General features: G+C 35.7%; 1 protein-coding gene across 7 annotated transcripts in view; it reads right to left on the bottom strand.

Annotated features, from left to right (window-relative positions):
• Nucleotides 1–6131: 6131 nt before the first annotated feature.
• The window catches only part of PCDH7 (protocadherin 7), a 280634-nt gene continuing 270127 nt past the window's right edge, over nt 6132–16638 (bottom strand). For 6 of the 7 annotated variants that reach the window (XM_048051142.2, XM_048051143.2, XM_048051146.2 and 3 more), the window contains one exon: nt 6132–7542. In XM_048051142.2, the coding sequence (XP_047907099.1) occupies nt 7163–7542 (380 nt within the window). In that variant the 3' untranslated portion in view covers nt 6132–7162. The remainder of the gene's footprint in view (nt 7543–16638) is intronic. The other variant, XM_048051149.2, reaches the window with a different exon arrangement.

Here is a 16638-nt window from a genome sequence, read left to right as displayed (position 1 = left end):
CTGAGCTTTGGTAGTTACCCTATGTACTATATGTAAGATCATCACACCCTGCTATGTTAAGATAGGCATTAGCTTATGTTTTTTTTTTTGTCTTACTAAACCTTAGAATAGATCTCTGTTATATATCTCCTCATTCTGGAGACCTTATTGTTTCTCTGACACCGGATAATGATAACTTCTATCACTTCTCTGAAATCTTGAAGAGTATCTTAAACTCTGCTTCAAAAGTCAGGGGTAAGAGGGTTACATAAACATGCATGCATAAACATACTTAGCTTGAGCTAGGTCTCCATCACTAAATTTTTTTAATCATACTTTTTATGGTTATTAAATTTTTAGCCTCATCTATTTTGTTCAGACTTAAATAATAATAAATCATTGCAGCGTGTGAAGAAGTTTGTGGATCTCTTTAGACCAACAAGATCCTTCTCATCTTAAATTCTGACCCTTTTGCTTCTACTTGTCTTATTAACTATATATCCAACAAAGGTCAGACTAGTTCCACCATAATCTTGGATCAATTGGAATGAATTTTAACTTCTGGGATCATATGGTTACCATATAAGATGAAAAGGAAGCAAGAAGATGGTTTACCCCAACTAGACTTAGTGCAATTTACACAACCTGCAAGTTCTTTCAGAAGAAATGGAGTTGGATACTTCTATTGGGTCTCCAGTGCTAGAGATCCCATTCATGGAATTTTCTGTAGGTGCTGGAAATCCATGAGAGAGAGGCAATAAAAAGAGATTAATTTATTTCCCCCCCCTCTTGCTCTTGTCTTTCTTTCCTTCCCTAATTTTTTACAGGGTTAGGAAAAAAAATAGTGTGTGATTCATGCCTATTTAAGTTGCTTTCCCCATGGCACACTCCATGAATTGACAAGTATAAGAGTATAAGATGTACCAAAGAGAGGGTAAAGATGCAAAGTGGTGTACTGACCCTGTTCTTATGTTACTTTATTTCTGCTGCTATATTTTGGAAAGCAGTGATTGTTCAGAGATCCATATGTATATATATTTAAGGGTCATGATTATAGTGTAAATTTGAAGAAGTTAGTCATATTGCTGAAAATAGAAGGTGTGTTGGAATAACATTTTATAAAAAATATATCTTGGCCTTTCCAAACCTGGCTTTTCCTACTGCTTTAGAAGACTGCTGAATTCTGCTTTAATAAGCTTGTAGAGAAAGAATAAGAAGATATAAATATTTTTAACCATTAATTAAATCTTTTAAAACACTACCTTAAATAGAGTCACATGCTTTATAATTAGTAAGAATACTTTCTTGGAAATTACAGTACTGTACTGTAGATAGCTACAAATTATGCATTAATATCTCCCTATTTTAGGATCTTTAAATCAGTTTGGAAGTCTAAAGGGACTTATTTCTAAGATTTCTGTGCCAATTACACTATACTTATTTGCTGTTCTTTCTTCCTTCTTCTCCCAGAGGCTACCTGATGCCACTACAGAATAGGTATTTTAAATTTTATTTATTTATTTATTTTCATGGTTTCTTGGTAAGTCTATTTAAGTTTCTGAAGAAGGCATACTTTCTTCAGAAGAAATACTTGTATGAACTGACTGGAATCCTATCATTTTACTAAGAGATATACTAAATATTCTCATCTGTCTAACTCCGGTGTTGCTTTCTCCTTTGGCATAGGCTAGACGATTTGCACACTTATGAACTATTAACCATCTTCTATACACTCCCCTCAGGAGGCTCAATAAAGACATGAAATTATTTCTGCCTAGGTCACATTTATTAATTTCAGCTTCTGCATAAGATTTACATTTTACTGCAGTGCAGGAGGGAGAAATGAAGTCAGGGTTAAAGGGGAGCATAAATTGTTAGCTTTCACCAGTTTATATTATCCTCTCTTACCACTCTCTGTGGCTCAGGAAATTTATTTTATCTTCCTGTAATCACATTCTTGGATGCAGTTGGTAAACGAGAAAAATGAAGATAAAAGACAAAATAAACAAACATAAGGTCATGCCTTGTATACTACATCTAATATAAAATAAACATGAAAGCTTGATTGAAGTTACTCATTAAAATACTGCTACTGCTGAAAGAGGTTAGGGGTAGCTCATTCAAGTGTTATGTGGGAGATTTGGGGTCAGTTGGTGGATTGAATTCTCTCCACAAGCATGCAGATTTAGACCTCTGCTTATGGGAGGGGAAGAATCTTTCTTGACACATTCATTAGAGAAGACCAGACAATGTTAACTGAAAGCACAGTCAGAGAAATAAATTTGCAATGTAAAGTTTATTTAAAAGAAAAAGGAGAAAAAAAAGTTTTAGCCGGCCTGTATTTATTCACAACAAATCAAAGCCTAATCTATAACTAAAGTAAAAACCTAGAAAAAGCGTTTTGTGTTGTTCAGTGGGGAATTCTGTACAATAATTTGCAGTCTCTGTAGCAGTACTGTATTTAGTATAAAACAGCACAAATGGGGGGCAAGGGAAACAAATGTTTTAACCTTTCCTTCCTCTTCCCTAAGCATATCTTTCACATATTACAACTGATGCAAATCTCAACTAAATAGCTGCTTTGGTACCTGCTTTATTTTAAAGCAAGCAAGCAAGCAGACTGTGATGCAGACAGCAAAGGGATAAAGGATAAGGATCTGCTTCTCAGATGTTCCTTCTTGAGGATAGTTTGTTCTCAATCTGTTGTTATGCTGAGATGGATGATTTGATTCGTGAAACACTGCATTAATTGCTTTGTTCTTTTCAACATAGATGCTTCACTGACACTTCAGGAATTAATAGTTCTAAACTTCTTGGGGGGGGGGGGGGGGGGAACAACCTTGTAGATAACTACAAAATTGTCATTCCATAATGGAAATATCTGAGCTTTTACTCAAATCTTGTTATTTCCCTTAAGATTAATGCTTTAACCATACCTCAAGAAGAAGCCATTTTGAACCATAATGGGAAGCAACTTCAGTCATTACAAGTACTTTATTTTGACCGTGAAAATAGCTGTATGCAGTCCTGAGAGTGAATAATCCCTACTGCATTTCACTCTGTAGACAAGTAAAACCTCAGCTACATCAGCAGCTAAAGAAGTGGCCACTTACAAAGGCAGCTTCATCTTTGCCATGCAAAATATAGGTTAAATATGCAAACTACCATGTGTTTAAATCCAGTCAAAGTGGAGTAGCCCGTCAGAGAAAGTACAATGGCAAATGGGCAACCAGTTGAACATGTTATATTTTAATTTGCAGAGACAAAAATGACAAGCAATTTATTTACATAAAACTGTACAAAAGCAAATTAAATTATGTAAATATTTCATAAATAGAGGTGGACTAGCGTTTAATACATTTTGCCATGTTTAGCATAGTTGCGTGCATAGTGACTCATAATAAACAATGATAAATTGTTCTCTGCTTCACTATCAACATCCAAGTTGCAGAACAATAGTCAATGATTAATATTACAAACAGATCGTACCACATTGAATGCAAGTGCTTAAAATTTAGGAAAAAGTTGTCTGAAAGTGTACCCCAGGTAGCTGGTAACTATTGTCTTCTATCTTCTGTGTATGCTCTTCAGTCACTAATACAACTTAACTGATGGGCTTTCATCTCTATTGCTCATTTGCTTCATTCCTTGAGGAAACACTGTATATTTATCACCAATGAAAGAAAAGGAAAAATATTTAATTTTTCAAGTCCTTAAAAGTGTTTGGCGGTGGCTGTGCTTATGGCAAGTCTTCAGCCATACTCCTTATTTTCCTAGTTGACAACTTCCTAGGGTAGCCTTTCAGTCAATCATTTCAATCCCATTTAAGTTCTTCCCCCACATAAAAATAATGTTTAACTTTTTTATTATTATTATTTTTCCTGAAACTCAGGCAGCAGGCCAGTCAGAAACCATATTGAATAAACATAGTGGATCTCAGATCCAAAATGAGCATTAGATTTTAGGCCAAAGCTATTGAATTTTCTAATACATATAAAGTTATATACTAACGCATCAATCTATAAAGGTGCCCTAATGTAAAATACATGCAAAGCTCATTTGAGTTTCCCATGGAAAGAAATAAAAGGATGATTCCTATACTGTACAACTGAAATGTGATGGCAGCTAAAAGCAATTAAAAAGAAATTACTTGTCAATTTTACTGGCAACATGAACTGCTGACACCTTGCTAAACAACTATAATAGAGACTGATCATTGTTCTCCAGGCAGCAGAATCGAAAAACAAATGAAGACAATCCCAAACCTCACACAAATATTAAGTTAAAAAAGAAAAAAAAAATCTCAAGCATACTTAAACCACAGCCTTGTGTTAATAATGCTTAAGACTGGTCCATTAACTGAGTTTGGCAAAAGGCTTATTTTTAATATATTATTTATAATTTCTCAGAAAATAAACACAGGTAAATATACAGGTTCAAAAAGGTTGGGAATAACCCCTTATTCCTCAGTGTCCAAACCCAACTACCACTTTACCATAATAACAGGTATAAAAGGCACAGTTGCATATTTTGCATTCACCCTAATTATTTTTTATAGTTTGTCTATTTTTATACAAAAGCACTCTATTTATGGAGTGGCACCAGACTTAACCTATTTGAAATAAAAAGAAAAATACAAACACAAAATATATTTGTGTGTCATGCCAGGTCAGAAGAGTAATCAGCATGTTAATAGTGGCTAGTTCTACTAGAATTGTTGTGAATACTTACAGTAGACAGAACTTTAAAAAAATTCTTTCACACCCATTTTAGTCCTAAGGAGATGCACACAAGTAAAGTATTTAATGACTGTCTTATGTGGTGCAAAAATCGGTGAGTGACTGCTGATCCATTTAATCTGAAGGTCTTCTATGACCTGTATCATTAGCCTTGTAGACAAAGGGTTTAACAATATATTGAACCAAGCTACCTAATTTTTTGTGTGTAATATTAAATAAAACCTTATTAAAGGAAATTCTGTTGAGCATTTGTTATGCAATTGTGTATTCTGTTGAAACGTGCAAGAAAAATGTGTATACATTACATAAGCATTTTAGAAGCATTTTTAAACAGGTACTTACAGATTATACAAAGCAGTAACTGCTTTATGCAGTCTCATAACAAAGTACTAGTTTGCATCTCTCCGTATTACTTAAATAATTAAACATAAGAATGTTCAATCATTATTAAACTTTAATATTTTCTTTCTAAAATGTGCCCATTCATCGTAACTGCTATACACAAACTAATGTTACATGAAGAAAGTAAACTTGAGAAGAATGAAATGGCCAGAAATGGCACATCTTATTATGTGAAGTGAATTCAAAAGATAAATGCGATGAGTTGTATTGATTTAGCAACCTCTACTATAGGCTGTTTAAGGTTATTTCTATGCAATTCTTCAAAGCAAGAAACTACCCAAAGCTACATTGTGACTACAGTATACTAAAGAGCCATCTAGCCATGCCTTAACGCCAGGTTAAACGGCCAGGGATTTGAATGCTTTTCCCCTTCTCAAGCTGTGTCATTCGATTGTCACTTTTGTCTGAATGTCTGAGCTCAGTTTGTCATTATTACTACAGCATCAGCTACAAAGCAACTGACTGAAGTTCTGCATGTTTTGTAGCTCTTATTGCACAAAAACCTGTTTCATTTCCTCTTTCTTTCATGAAGTGCTCACCATGAGAATCATTACAGCCCGGAGCTCTTGCATATTGTGGCCAGTTTGGATTCCTTTCGACTCATCTTGACCTACTAGGTGAGTATCATATCACTGTTTATTTTCTACCTAGCCTAAATGTTCTGAGTCTTGACACTGTTTAGTATTGCACTTCATTCGGCTTTAATGCACTTGTGTTTCAAGAAAAACCTGCATTACATCTTTGACACAATCAAATCAATTGGTAATCTGCAATGCTGATGACAAAAGACTTGGCAATCATTCCTTGTGCTCTGAAATGAAGGCTTTGTATTTGACTTGTAATATTCTCATTACTGCATCATCCTGTTATCCACTTCTCCATCTTACCAAGCAGTCTCATTATAACGCAGCCTTCTAGCACTACTATTATTTTTTAATTATGATCTTAAAAATTCCCTGGAACTGGCAGTATCATACAGCACTTGCTGCAACATACCACATCATTTTATAAAAAAAAAAAAAATTTAAAAAATCAGTTCCTTTGGGCATTCAACTGAACCACATTGGAAAAAATATTATGTCAGCTGGGCTTGTGGATTGTGCTGCTGTGCAAACTGTAACTGAAGGTGTGTTATGAGTACGTCTTATTTGTGAGTATATTAGTTTTCTATGCCAAGCCCCAATACTTAGCAGTTCCCCTGATCCATAGTGTGATCTTTGGCCTTTTTGTTATTACTATCTTCCCAGCTAGATGTTAGTCTTGTCCAAAATAATTAATTAGAGTTTATCATTACTATGCTACAGTATATGTGTTACTAATTGCGTTTACATTGAAGTAATCATTACAGAGAACGAGAGAGGAGGAGAGAAAGAGACACAGCGAGAACACATCTGTTCTATGGATAAAACAGAACCAGAGTTCATGATTCATAGGAAAGTATGCCTTGTTTTGGACTGCAGTCTCAGGCTGAACGTATCTCTGTTGCTTCCAGCCTCAGATGAGAGGTGAGAATATTAAAGCTGTGGTCTTCACAAAGTGCCTATTAATGATTATTCTTTTGTATTTATCTCTATATCTGCATGGTTTCTGAAGGATTGTCCCTGGTGGGGATCAGCAATATTCAGATGATATGTTTTGAATACATTTTCCCTGACCTGTTACCCTTAACAAGCCAGATGACAATCAAACAAAATGAGTGGCTTAACTCATGCTTCTGCAGAGGGGAAACAACGTTGTGTTGTGTTCTTTTTAATCAAGCTCATTACTATGGGAGGAATTTGCACCATAGATTTAGGAAAATAAAAATCGGTGGGGGGGGATTAGACATGCAAGTAACAACATTTTCTACATTTTACAGTATAGTCAGGCAGACAGTATAATTAAATGCCTGCTATGGAGGCAGAAGTGGCAGGCAGAGCTTTTGTCTCTTTGGTGGCCTCCTCTTTTTGTTTCTTATTTTTTGTTAAAATTGTTTTGCTTTTAGGACTTTTACCCCTTTTTCTTTCCTATAACATGAAAGAATTTTGTTGCTGCTTTTTAGCCTACAGGTAAACTTCTCTTCTAGTTAGAGTATTGACAGGAGATGGCTTGTATTCCCCTGTCTGTGTAAGGGGGATATCCTCTGGATTGCCTTCTTCTTTTTTGCTGAAACTAGCCGCGCTGAAGGTCTCATAAGATGAGGTCAACTTTTTGTTAAGGAGGTTTCTGTTGCGATCACCCATGAGGGAAGCTTCTCCATTGGCCAGCTTTTCCTGACTGCCCCGTTCATCAACAGGCATGAAAGTGGAGAGTTTTGGCTGGCTCTTCTGCTTCCTTTCAGGAGAAGTGCGAACTGGCATCCAGCAGGAGTCCGAGTGGCCATATTCATCACATTCTCGGGTACACTTCCCTGTCAGGGCTACATCTGGCAGAGGCCTTGAATCTGAAAGTAAAATAGAGTTGCCTTTACAAATGAATAATACTGCAATGTCTTCCACTGAAACTGAGAATCCTTAAATCCACAAAAAGTATTTTTAAAGGTCTTGGTAAGAATGTTGCAATAAGTTCCATAGTAATAGCTTCTTTTACATTGCATGTGCCCAATAGGTCATAAGCATGTCAGTACAGTTATTCTGAACCTCAAGAACTGAAAAGTAAAAATATTGTCAGTTCCTATGGTTGTAAATCAATCTCAAAAGCAAAATCATGTTTGACATTAGTTACTGAATGACTTTTGATGTCTAAGAGTCAACCAAGCACTTAATTCTATGCTGCCAATTTCCTTGAAATTATTAAAAAAATCTTGAGTTTTTTTTTTGCAAAGAATGTTTTGAACTTATGTGAAAGAACCTTTATGCCCTCGACCCTGCAAATTTTTATGAACATGTTTAACTTCTGGTGCGCGAGCTGTTCTGTTACTGACAATGGAACTTGATTTGCACATAATATGAATCTCCACTTGTATTTCTCAGAACAGGGTGTTGTTAGTACACGATATGTTACATGAGTGCTACAATCAATGATTAGTAAAAGCATATTAAAAACTACTATTGGTTATAAACGTAGTCTAACATATACAGATAATGTTGTTCTATGTGTTGTGTGTGTGTGTGCATGTGGAGGGGCAGAGACAGTGCTGCCATAATGTAACATTTTATGTCTGATGTGCTGTGTTAAAAGTTGTCGTGTTCTAGATCACTTTATCTCAGTTTTCTACCTATTGTTGTCATAAAATCTTCCTCTGAAAACCAGCAAAATTCACAGGACTGCAGGGCTGACTCCTACTAGATACACAGAGGGTTTTTAATATTCCTATTTTGATACCTGCATTATAATTTAGAAAGTTACCTCCTCTGTTTTAAGGACTGGTAAGATTCTGAATGCTTTGCTTTTTTTCAGTTTATGGTCTACAAGAAATAAGTGGAATTGCCTACAAAGCAACAAGATTGATGTTCATATAGTTAGGCCTTGCAAGAGAGATGTTTACAAATAAGAGAGCTGGGCGATCACCAACTGTATGAAGTTTAAAAAGAACAAGTGCCGGATTCTGTACCTGGAATGGGGCAACCCTGGATACAGGTATAGACTGGGGGATCAGAAACTGGGGAGCAGCCCTGCAAGAAGGGATCAGGGGGTTTGGTCGACAGAAGGTTTATTATGAGTCAGTAGTGTGCCCTGGCAACCAAGAGGGCCAAGTGTATCCTGGGGTGATTCAAGCATGGCATTGCTAGCTGGTCGAGGGAACGGATTGTCCTGCTCTGCTCTGCACTGGTGAGGTCTCACCTCAAGTACTGTGTGCAGTTTTGGGTGCCAAAATATAAGAAGGACATAAAACTATTGGAGAGTATCCAAAGGAGGGCTACAAAGATGGTGTAGAGTATAGAACCAGCAAAAAAAGACCACTCCTGAAGTTTATTGATATTAAAAACAATAATAAAAAATCCTTTGCTTAAAATATTTTAGTTTAAAATATTTGCAATAGGTACTTGCAGAGAAATCATATTTTATTTCAGCATCTGCAGATTTAATAGTGATAAAAATGCAAAAGCTCTTGAAAGTTAGATTTACATTCATCTCTTCCTGATTTTTCTGTTCATTTAACAATTCCTTTATTAGTAATTTGTTGCAGTATTGTAAAGAATATGCATATCAATTTTCATTGAGTTGAAAATATTTCTGTAGCATACCGAACACTGTACAATATTTCATATTGCAATATGTCACTGACTTCAACAAGGAAAACAGCACTGACATTTTCATAACTGAACAACTTTAGTAACTGTAGCTGAGACGTATAAGGCTGGGAAGAGGGAAACAAGGGATTTTTTTTCTTTTTTCAGTTGTACTTTTCAAGACCTGCAGTTAGATTCAGCCATGACTACCACATTTTTTCAATGAAGAATACGACGACTATGGACAGTTATCAGCCTATCGGTTTTTAGACATCTGTGTTCTAGAGACGTACACAAAAGAGAGGGACTGTATCAGGAGTATTCTCTATTATTTGTCAGCTAAACCTAGTATTATTCTGGCACACCCTAAAGGTAAGATATATAATTAACTGCTGAGCTGTACCTTATGTGCTTTAATTTTTAAACAGGAAAACCCTCCTGATATTTTAAAAAGAGGGCATAACCACTTCCCATCTAAATCTCAATAAGGTCTTCAATTAGCACCTTATTTCTGAAAAATGACCATTAAACATTAGGCTTGCTACTACTATTTAAATTATTACTCTGGCAGAATATTAGCAAATATTGAACAAGAGAATTGTTTGATCTTTATTTAAAACATAGGAGTACGTGTTTATCGAAAAATGTTGTTGATTTTTTTCTTTTATTATTACTGTTTTTATTTTTACTTTTTAGATTGAAACTGTTAATGTCTTCTATATTTTAGGGTTCCTTTTTAGTGCAAGCAGGTCTTAAGCCAGCATCACTCAGTTTGATAACAATCCATTCCACACTAGTTGAATCACATACCTGAAAATTTACCATTTTGCATTGTAGTTTATCCCATATTAATTCTGGACAAATGTAGAATCCCTTATTTGTAAAGCATGAGACTTTCTGTACAATTCAGCTTTACAGTGATATTTATCAAGCAACAACCTCTAAGTCAGCACGTGGCTCATTCACCCTGTTGGGTTTTGTGATAAAGCCCATCTGCATACCTACAAAGGAGCTCAGAAAGAAACTGGCAGGAGAGGGAACCCAAATAATACCCTGCCAGGCTGATCCCAGGCTCCTCACAGGGGCCACTGCCTAGGCTTAGTGGAGCGCAAGGGTCTACAGTGGCACATGGGAACCCAAATCAAGGACTCAAGAGGAACAGCCACAGCTCCTGGGGCTGTCCCATCAGCCCTGTTGTCTGGGCGTGGAACCAACAGCCGTGAGTCATCAGCAGCTGCTCTCGAGCTCACCTTTTACTCTATGGGGTTGTTGCCTAGGTATGTAGGACATGTTATAGAACGCAGGGGAAAAGTGGTTTTGGGATTGCACTGGACTTAACTATGGGATTTCTAGGGGAGGAAGAACAAGAGTGGAAAAAAGAGGCATAAATATATATACATATATAAACATAGACAATCCAAAAAATATAAAAATAATTATATACACAATCCAACTATATATATACATTGTGTAGTGTGTATATATATTATTTATGTGTATATATCTCATATGTATGTATGTATATTATATATATATTACATATATGTACACACACTAGGGGACTTCCATGCTGTCCAGCCAGAGAGGGGAGCAGGATGAGGCCTTTGGTGCTGTCCACATTTGAGTTGCTCTGTATGTCTGTGATCTGCCAGCTGTGACTATATGTGGTATATACTTGTGCTCTGTGCACATGCTTGCTGGGAACGTATCTTCAGTTTTGCTACTGGTTGGACCTGGGGACATAGAGTGGCAGCAGCCTTGCCTCCCATGGGCTGTTGGATCCAGTGAGATATATTTTCCTCCAACAGAGCCTTCAGATAGTATTTGGCACATACAGTTAATGTAGTCTTCTACTCCATTGCTTTCTTGCATCTGTGTTAAGAGCCAGAATCAGGATAGCATTTAAACTCAGATTTAATCTAACGTACATATGAAGCCTGTTGCATTGAACCGCTCTTCTGTTTGAAAAATGGACGTAACATCAGCATTTGGTGGGGAGGTGTGGGGAAGGAGAGAATCTTTTCTGTCTGCATTATGTTAGAAGATGGGTTAAGCAGACATTGCTTTCATGCCTAAACTATTTAAAATACCTAAACTAGTCTGTTAAGGACTAGGGTACCTCTTATACACTGCAGTAGATAACAGAGATTTAACTTTCATTCTGAATAAACAAGCACACAGCTTTAGCCACAAAGTAATTAAATGTACTTTTGCTAATCCTCTGAACAGATTGACCCTCTTTTGCATAGTGACTGTAAGCTCCTATTTTCACATTATCCAGCCTATAGAGTAGTGAACAATCTCTGAGTTTGAGGAAAAAAAAACCAAACACACATTACTCCTTTTCTCCTCTAGAATAAGTTTCATCCAAACAAATATCTAAGTAACATGACTTTTTAAGTACTCATCATTTTAAAAGTTAAACACTTTAGTAGCAACTACCCTGCTAGCTGATGAACCTAGTGGAACAAGACACAGCAAAGAATGTCATCACAGTTGGCAAATCATCAAGGAAGAGTGTAACAGATTTCTACCACAGTTATATATCTGGAAACTGGCTCAAATAAGTGCTTAAAATGCCAGTTATTAACAAACAAATTTTATCACAGTACTAATTAGTGAGAAAGTAAACCTGGAAGAGTGGTATTTCTTGTCATATAGAAATGCATAGATTTTGAATTTAGTTTTAAATGTTTATACATAGAATACTCAAATTTAAGCACTTTCTGCATAGAATTATCTTCAGAGATACAGTGGAACATGCTGTCTAAGTTATTTTCAAACATCCTTTCATGGTGGCTCTGCTCAAGAGTTAGGTATTGCTTAACTTTTTACAAAAATATTGTAAATCCATTCCCACAAAGCAGATATTTAGACAAATGTTTTGGTGTACATGTTAGTGGTAGACTTCAAAAATGAGTATTTAGAGAGCAGATTTCAATTCCAACTGCTCAGTCTTCAGCTTAAAACAAAATAAATAAATAAATAAATACAATTGGAGAATACTAATTTACAGAGTCCCACATAGAAATCTACTTTCTCACAGCATTGCACATTAGCTTGCACCAACAATTGGCAGAGCTAATTGATAGCTATCATTTAAAAATAAAATTGATCATTGATCCAACAGATCTTTAGAAGGTTATCATTAATTTCTGAGATTTTTTTCCATAAAACTCTATACAAAAGCATACAAATGAATGAGGTTGTTTATATGTATGATCATGTTTCTATTGATTGTAGCTGGCTGCTTCTTTAGGGCTGGAAGAATTGCTTGTTATCAAAATAAGGAAGGCACCAAGCATGGCAATGCGGAGAGGAGAAATGTGAGAATCATATCTAGTTTAATCCCCCAAAATTTAACAACTACAATATTCCACCCAATCAATTTTCCATTATTTTCTCTCTTCCCATTCTTTACCAAAGAAGGTCAATATATGTGGACAAGGACAAACTATTATGAAATAAGTAGTCAACAAATACATATTAGAAATGATGTGATGTTACGTACACTTATATACAGTGCAGAAATATAATCAAGGCTGCACACTCACTCTGGCTCATCTTTTAGAACAGACCATTCTTGTATGATATTTTAGAGAAATCCACTTTTTGCAATTAGTCCTAATGTATCCCAGCATACATGGTATTTTGGAGGAAGCTGCAATAGGCTTTTCATTTTCTCATATTTTGTAAACCACAAAGCCTATGGTAACAACAGGCTTTAGAATTAATTAGTCAAAAGCTCTCTTCCATTTATTGACTGTGGAGATAAAAATCGCTCAGGAGCAATACTGACGCTATATCTGGATACATACAACTTGAACATTCCCAGAAAGAAGAACGCTGCACCAAGAAAGCATTCCTAGTTGTACACCTTTTCCAGAGTATGTGACTGAAAAACTCACACAGCACTACAGCAGTAGTACACTACTACTTTAAGCATGTAATTTGGTCCGTATGATTTGAAGAGTCACTGGTATATGGAGTGCTGAATAGTATCTATTACAAATCAATGACTACATGCAGATTTTGCTGCCATTCCCCATTGATGGGGCCATAATATCTCTGCATGCGTCCAGTTATTGAGGGTCTGTAAAGAACACCTGTGCCACAGTTAACAGAATAAGGTGAAAAAAGAACAGACATAGATACTGTCGCATGGTAGTGATGGAGATTGTGGCTTGGATGAACCAGTTTTCACCCTACCTTTTTGTGCACTCTGTACACAAATATACTACATTCAGAGAACCAGCCAAAAATCAAGTGGAACACCACTAAGACTATGTAATTAAACAGGAGTCCATTTACATAGCTTTTCTATTAAATGGCTGTCCGTTTTATGAGCTGTGTGACGGGAGACACAACAGAGCTCTTAAAGCATAACAAGTATTGACTACATGATCAGAGAACAATAATGCAGAAAACAGCTGAGACGGTGCATATTGAAGAAATTCACTGTTCAAGGGGGGGGGGGAAAAAAAAAAAAGCTGAAGTACAGTGATACAGAGCTACAGCAATACTGTCTTTGAAATTCCTGCCTCCTAATTGCGGTAATTCAGGAACTGCACCCTGTTAGTGCTGTGGCATATTCTGACATGCCAAGACACTATTAAAACACTTAAACACGTTTGAAGGCATCAGTATCTTCTTTCACTGCACCTTAGGCTAAATACAGTTAAATACCAATTGAACATATCTCAAGAAGCATTTAGTGCCCCAAGGCTTGGACCACTGTCATTCTGAATGTGGCATTATCATGTACTGCAAAGACAGTGCATGCCATCCCTAAAGCAGTCCTATTGAATAAAGTCAAACACAAATCCACTGCTTGAGACACACCAAACTGCACTGAAGTAATTAATATATTAATTGCTTGCAGCTTGAAATAATTTCATTCTGAAATGCTTTTCAATGCTTAAGAAATAAAATATTTCAGAGTACAGAAAGGCTCACATGTACAACGACTGAATGATTAATATTGTGAGGAGGTATGACAGAAGGATATACAGTAATGAATTCTGAATCTTTTTATTCTTTTGCTATGCAAGGAAAAAGGAACATAGAATGAAAGCGAGAAATTTAAATAGTTTACGTGAACAGTAGTATCCCTTACATAATGCCTTATTATCCCTTACACAGTTCCTAAGACCAGCAAGACTCACTGCTGTAGCATGTCAAAGGTCCAATTACTTAACTGTTTTCAAGGTATTCCATAGTGGGATTTTCAAAGCAAATATGAAATGCTACATAGTCCTTTACCAGTAAAACAAATTTAAATAAATAAATACGTAAGACAACAGAAATAAGTAACTGATTCTTTAACATTTGTAAAAAGTTCATGTTAGATGAATGAGAGTGAACTATCCAGAAGACAAGGCAGCTGAGGGAGTAAACAGCACTTTGTCATGTACCTAAAAGGCTATAGTAAAGCAAGTGGAACAATCTGTTTTGCATGTCCACAGTAGAAACAACCAAAAGTAATGTCTTGATTGCAACAATGACAAACCAGGTTAGAAATCAGAAAACAACTCTGAGGATAAATGTAGTGATGGAAGATTATAGAGTCTCTACCACCGGGAGAGTTTTAAGAATGGCTAGACAAACATCTCCCAAGGGTAGCATAAACTTAGCTAATCCTACCTTGGGAAAGGAAGGATGCACTAAATGACCTCTAAAAGTTCCCTTCAGCTCTGCAATTCTGCTAATGTGATTACTAACATTTATGCACTTTGGCCTCAGCCCAGTCCTTAACTGTTCCTGTATTAAGATTCTTGACTTATTTGGTAATAAATCAGCCTTAGAAGTTCAGCTTCTGTTAAGCTAAAAGTCCATTTTCACATGACATCCTCCTTAAAATTTTAAATTAATAGAATTACAAACCGAAAACAAAACTGTCTTACCATTTTAGGTATGAGTTAATCAAATGAATACAGAAACAAAAAACTAGTAATGTGAAAAAAAAAGGCACTCTCAAGTCCCAACATGATAACCTAATAATTTATAATACCTTCTTGCCTAAATCCCAACACACCAATTCCATTTTAACATTTAATCAGAAAATTAAGGACTGAATTCTGCCTCCACCTGTAGTGGTGCAAACCAAATATCATGCCACTGAAGCCTATTAAAACTGAAACTGGTGTAAAGGGAACTGCTGTAAAGCGGAACATTTCAAGATTGTTTACTTGTTGCATGAAATTTTCGTTTTGTTTATCTGCCTTTGTTTTAGGGACGAACAGTCCAATGGGTGAAAGCAGGCATAAGATTTAGATGGTTTTTGTTTAACTAAACAGACTATACTAGAATTTGTAGGTATTTAACATGACTCTGACATGTAACCAAAGAAATATTACCCAAGCCACAAAAATACTGGCTTAGATTCCAGTTATTTCTATCACAATTGCTTCCAGAGGGTTAACATACAATGTTCTTTAGCTGTTCCTCTAATAGAATGACTACAGAAAAAAATTCTGACCTAAGTTAACGATTGTACCAGCTCTGTAGTACTGCATCTGTGACCTTCAATGAACCACCAATATTTCAAAATTGACTTAAAAGATGATTTTTCACATAAAAGACACTACACCTGTCACATTTTTTTTCTGTTCTTCTTTTTAAAATAAATAAAAAACAACAAAAACCAAAGTTTGTTCTCTTACAGACCCAAGTGATATTAATCAGTTGGTTGTCAGTGTGGAACCATAATATAGGTTGTATACAATATTATGTTTAAGTGAAATCTAATTCAAAAGACTTAATTCTAGACAAATACTAATTTTAAACTTTGATTACATTATAATATAAAAGGACGCACACCAGAAGCATATAGCTTTCTCACATTGAAGTTCTTTTTATCATATAGTTGAGACTGTTATTTCATTTTGTTTCAAAAGACCAATAGCATATGTAAAACAAGAACTAAGAAGTACCAGCTTCCATGTACTAAATACACCACTATGAACTTAAATTCCCTAGATTTTAATTTTCTTTACTTAAATGAAATTGTTACAAACCTCGTACTCCCATTAAATCCTTTGATGGCCTGATTTATTTCTATCAGTGAAATGGCAACATATCTTTCAGAAAAAAACAGGACTTAGCATGGCTTCCTGAAGTAACACAGACATTAAGATGTAGGACACATTTAAGCTGTCTAATTGTTCTGCCAATCTGATGCTGAAGTATTAATCTGTCGCTGTGTCAAATTACATACCTTTATTTTTTTCAGTAAAATGTGTCAGTGCTTAACAAACTCTGAGATGAAGCGATTCATGGAGCAATTAGAATGTCAGCTCTCCTAAAGGCGACTTGAGAAAAGTCTGAATCAGCACTCAGAAGTCAACATAATTTCCTTGACACTCATG

This window comes from Anser cygnoides, chromosome 4 (genome assembly GCF_040182565.1).
Source record: "Anser cygnoides isolate HZ-2024a breed goose chromosome 4, Taihu_goose_T2T_genome, whole genome shotgun sequence".
Classification (NCBI taxonomy): Eukaryota; Metazoa; Chordata; class Aves; order Anseriformes; family Anatidae; genus Anser; species Anser cygnoides.
The sequence above is the reverse complement of the archived record's forward strand: the minus strand, read 5'-3'. Positions and strand labels throughout refer to the sequence as shown.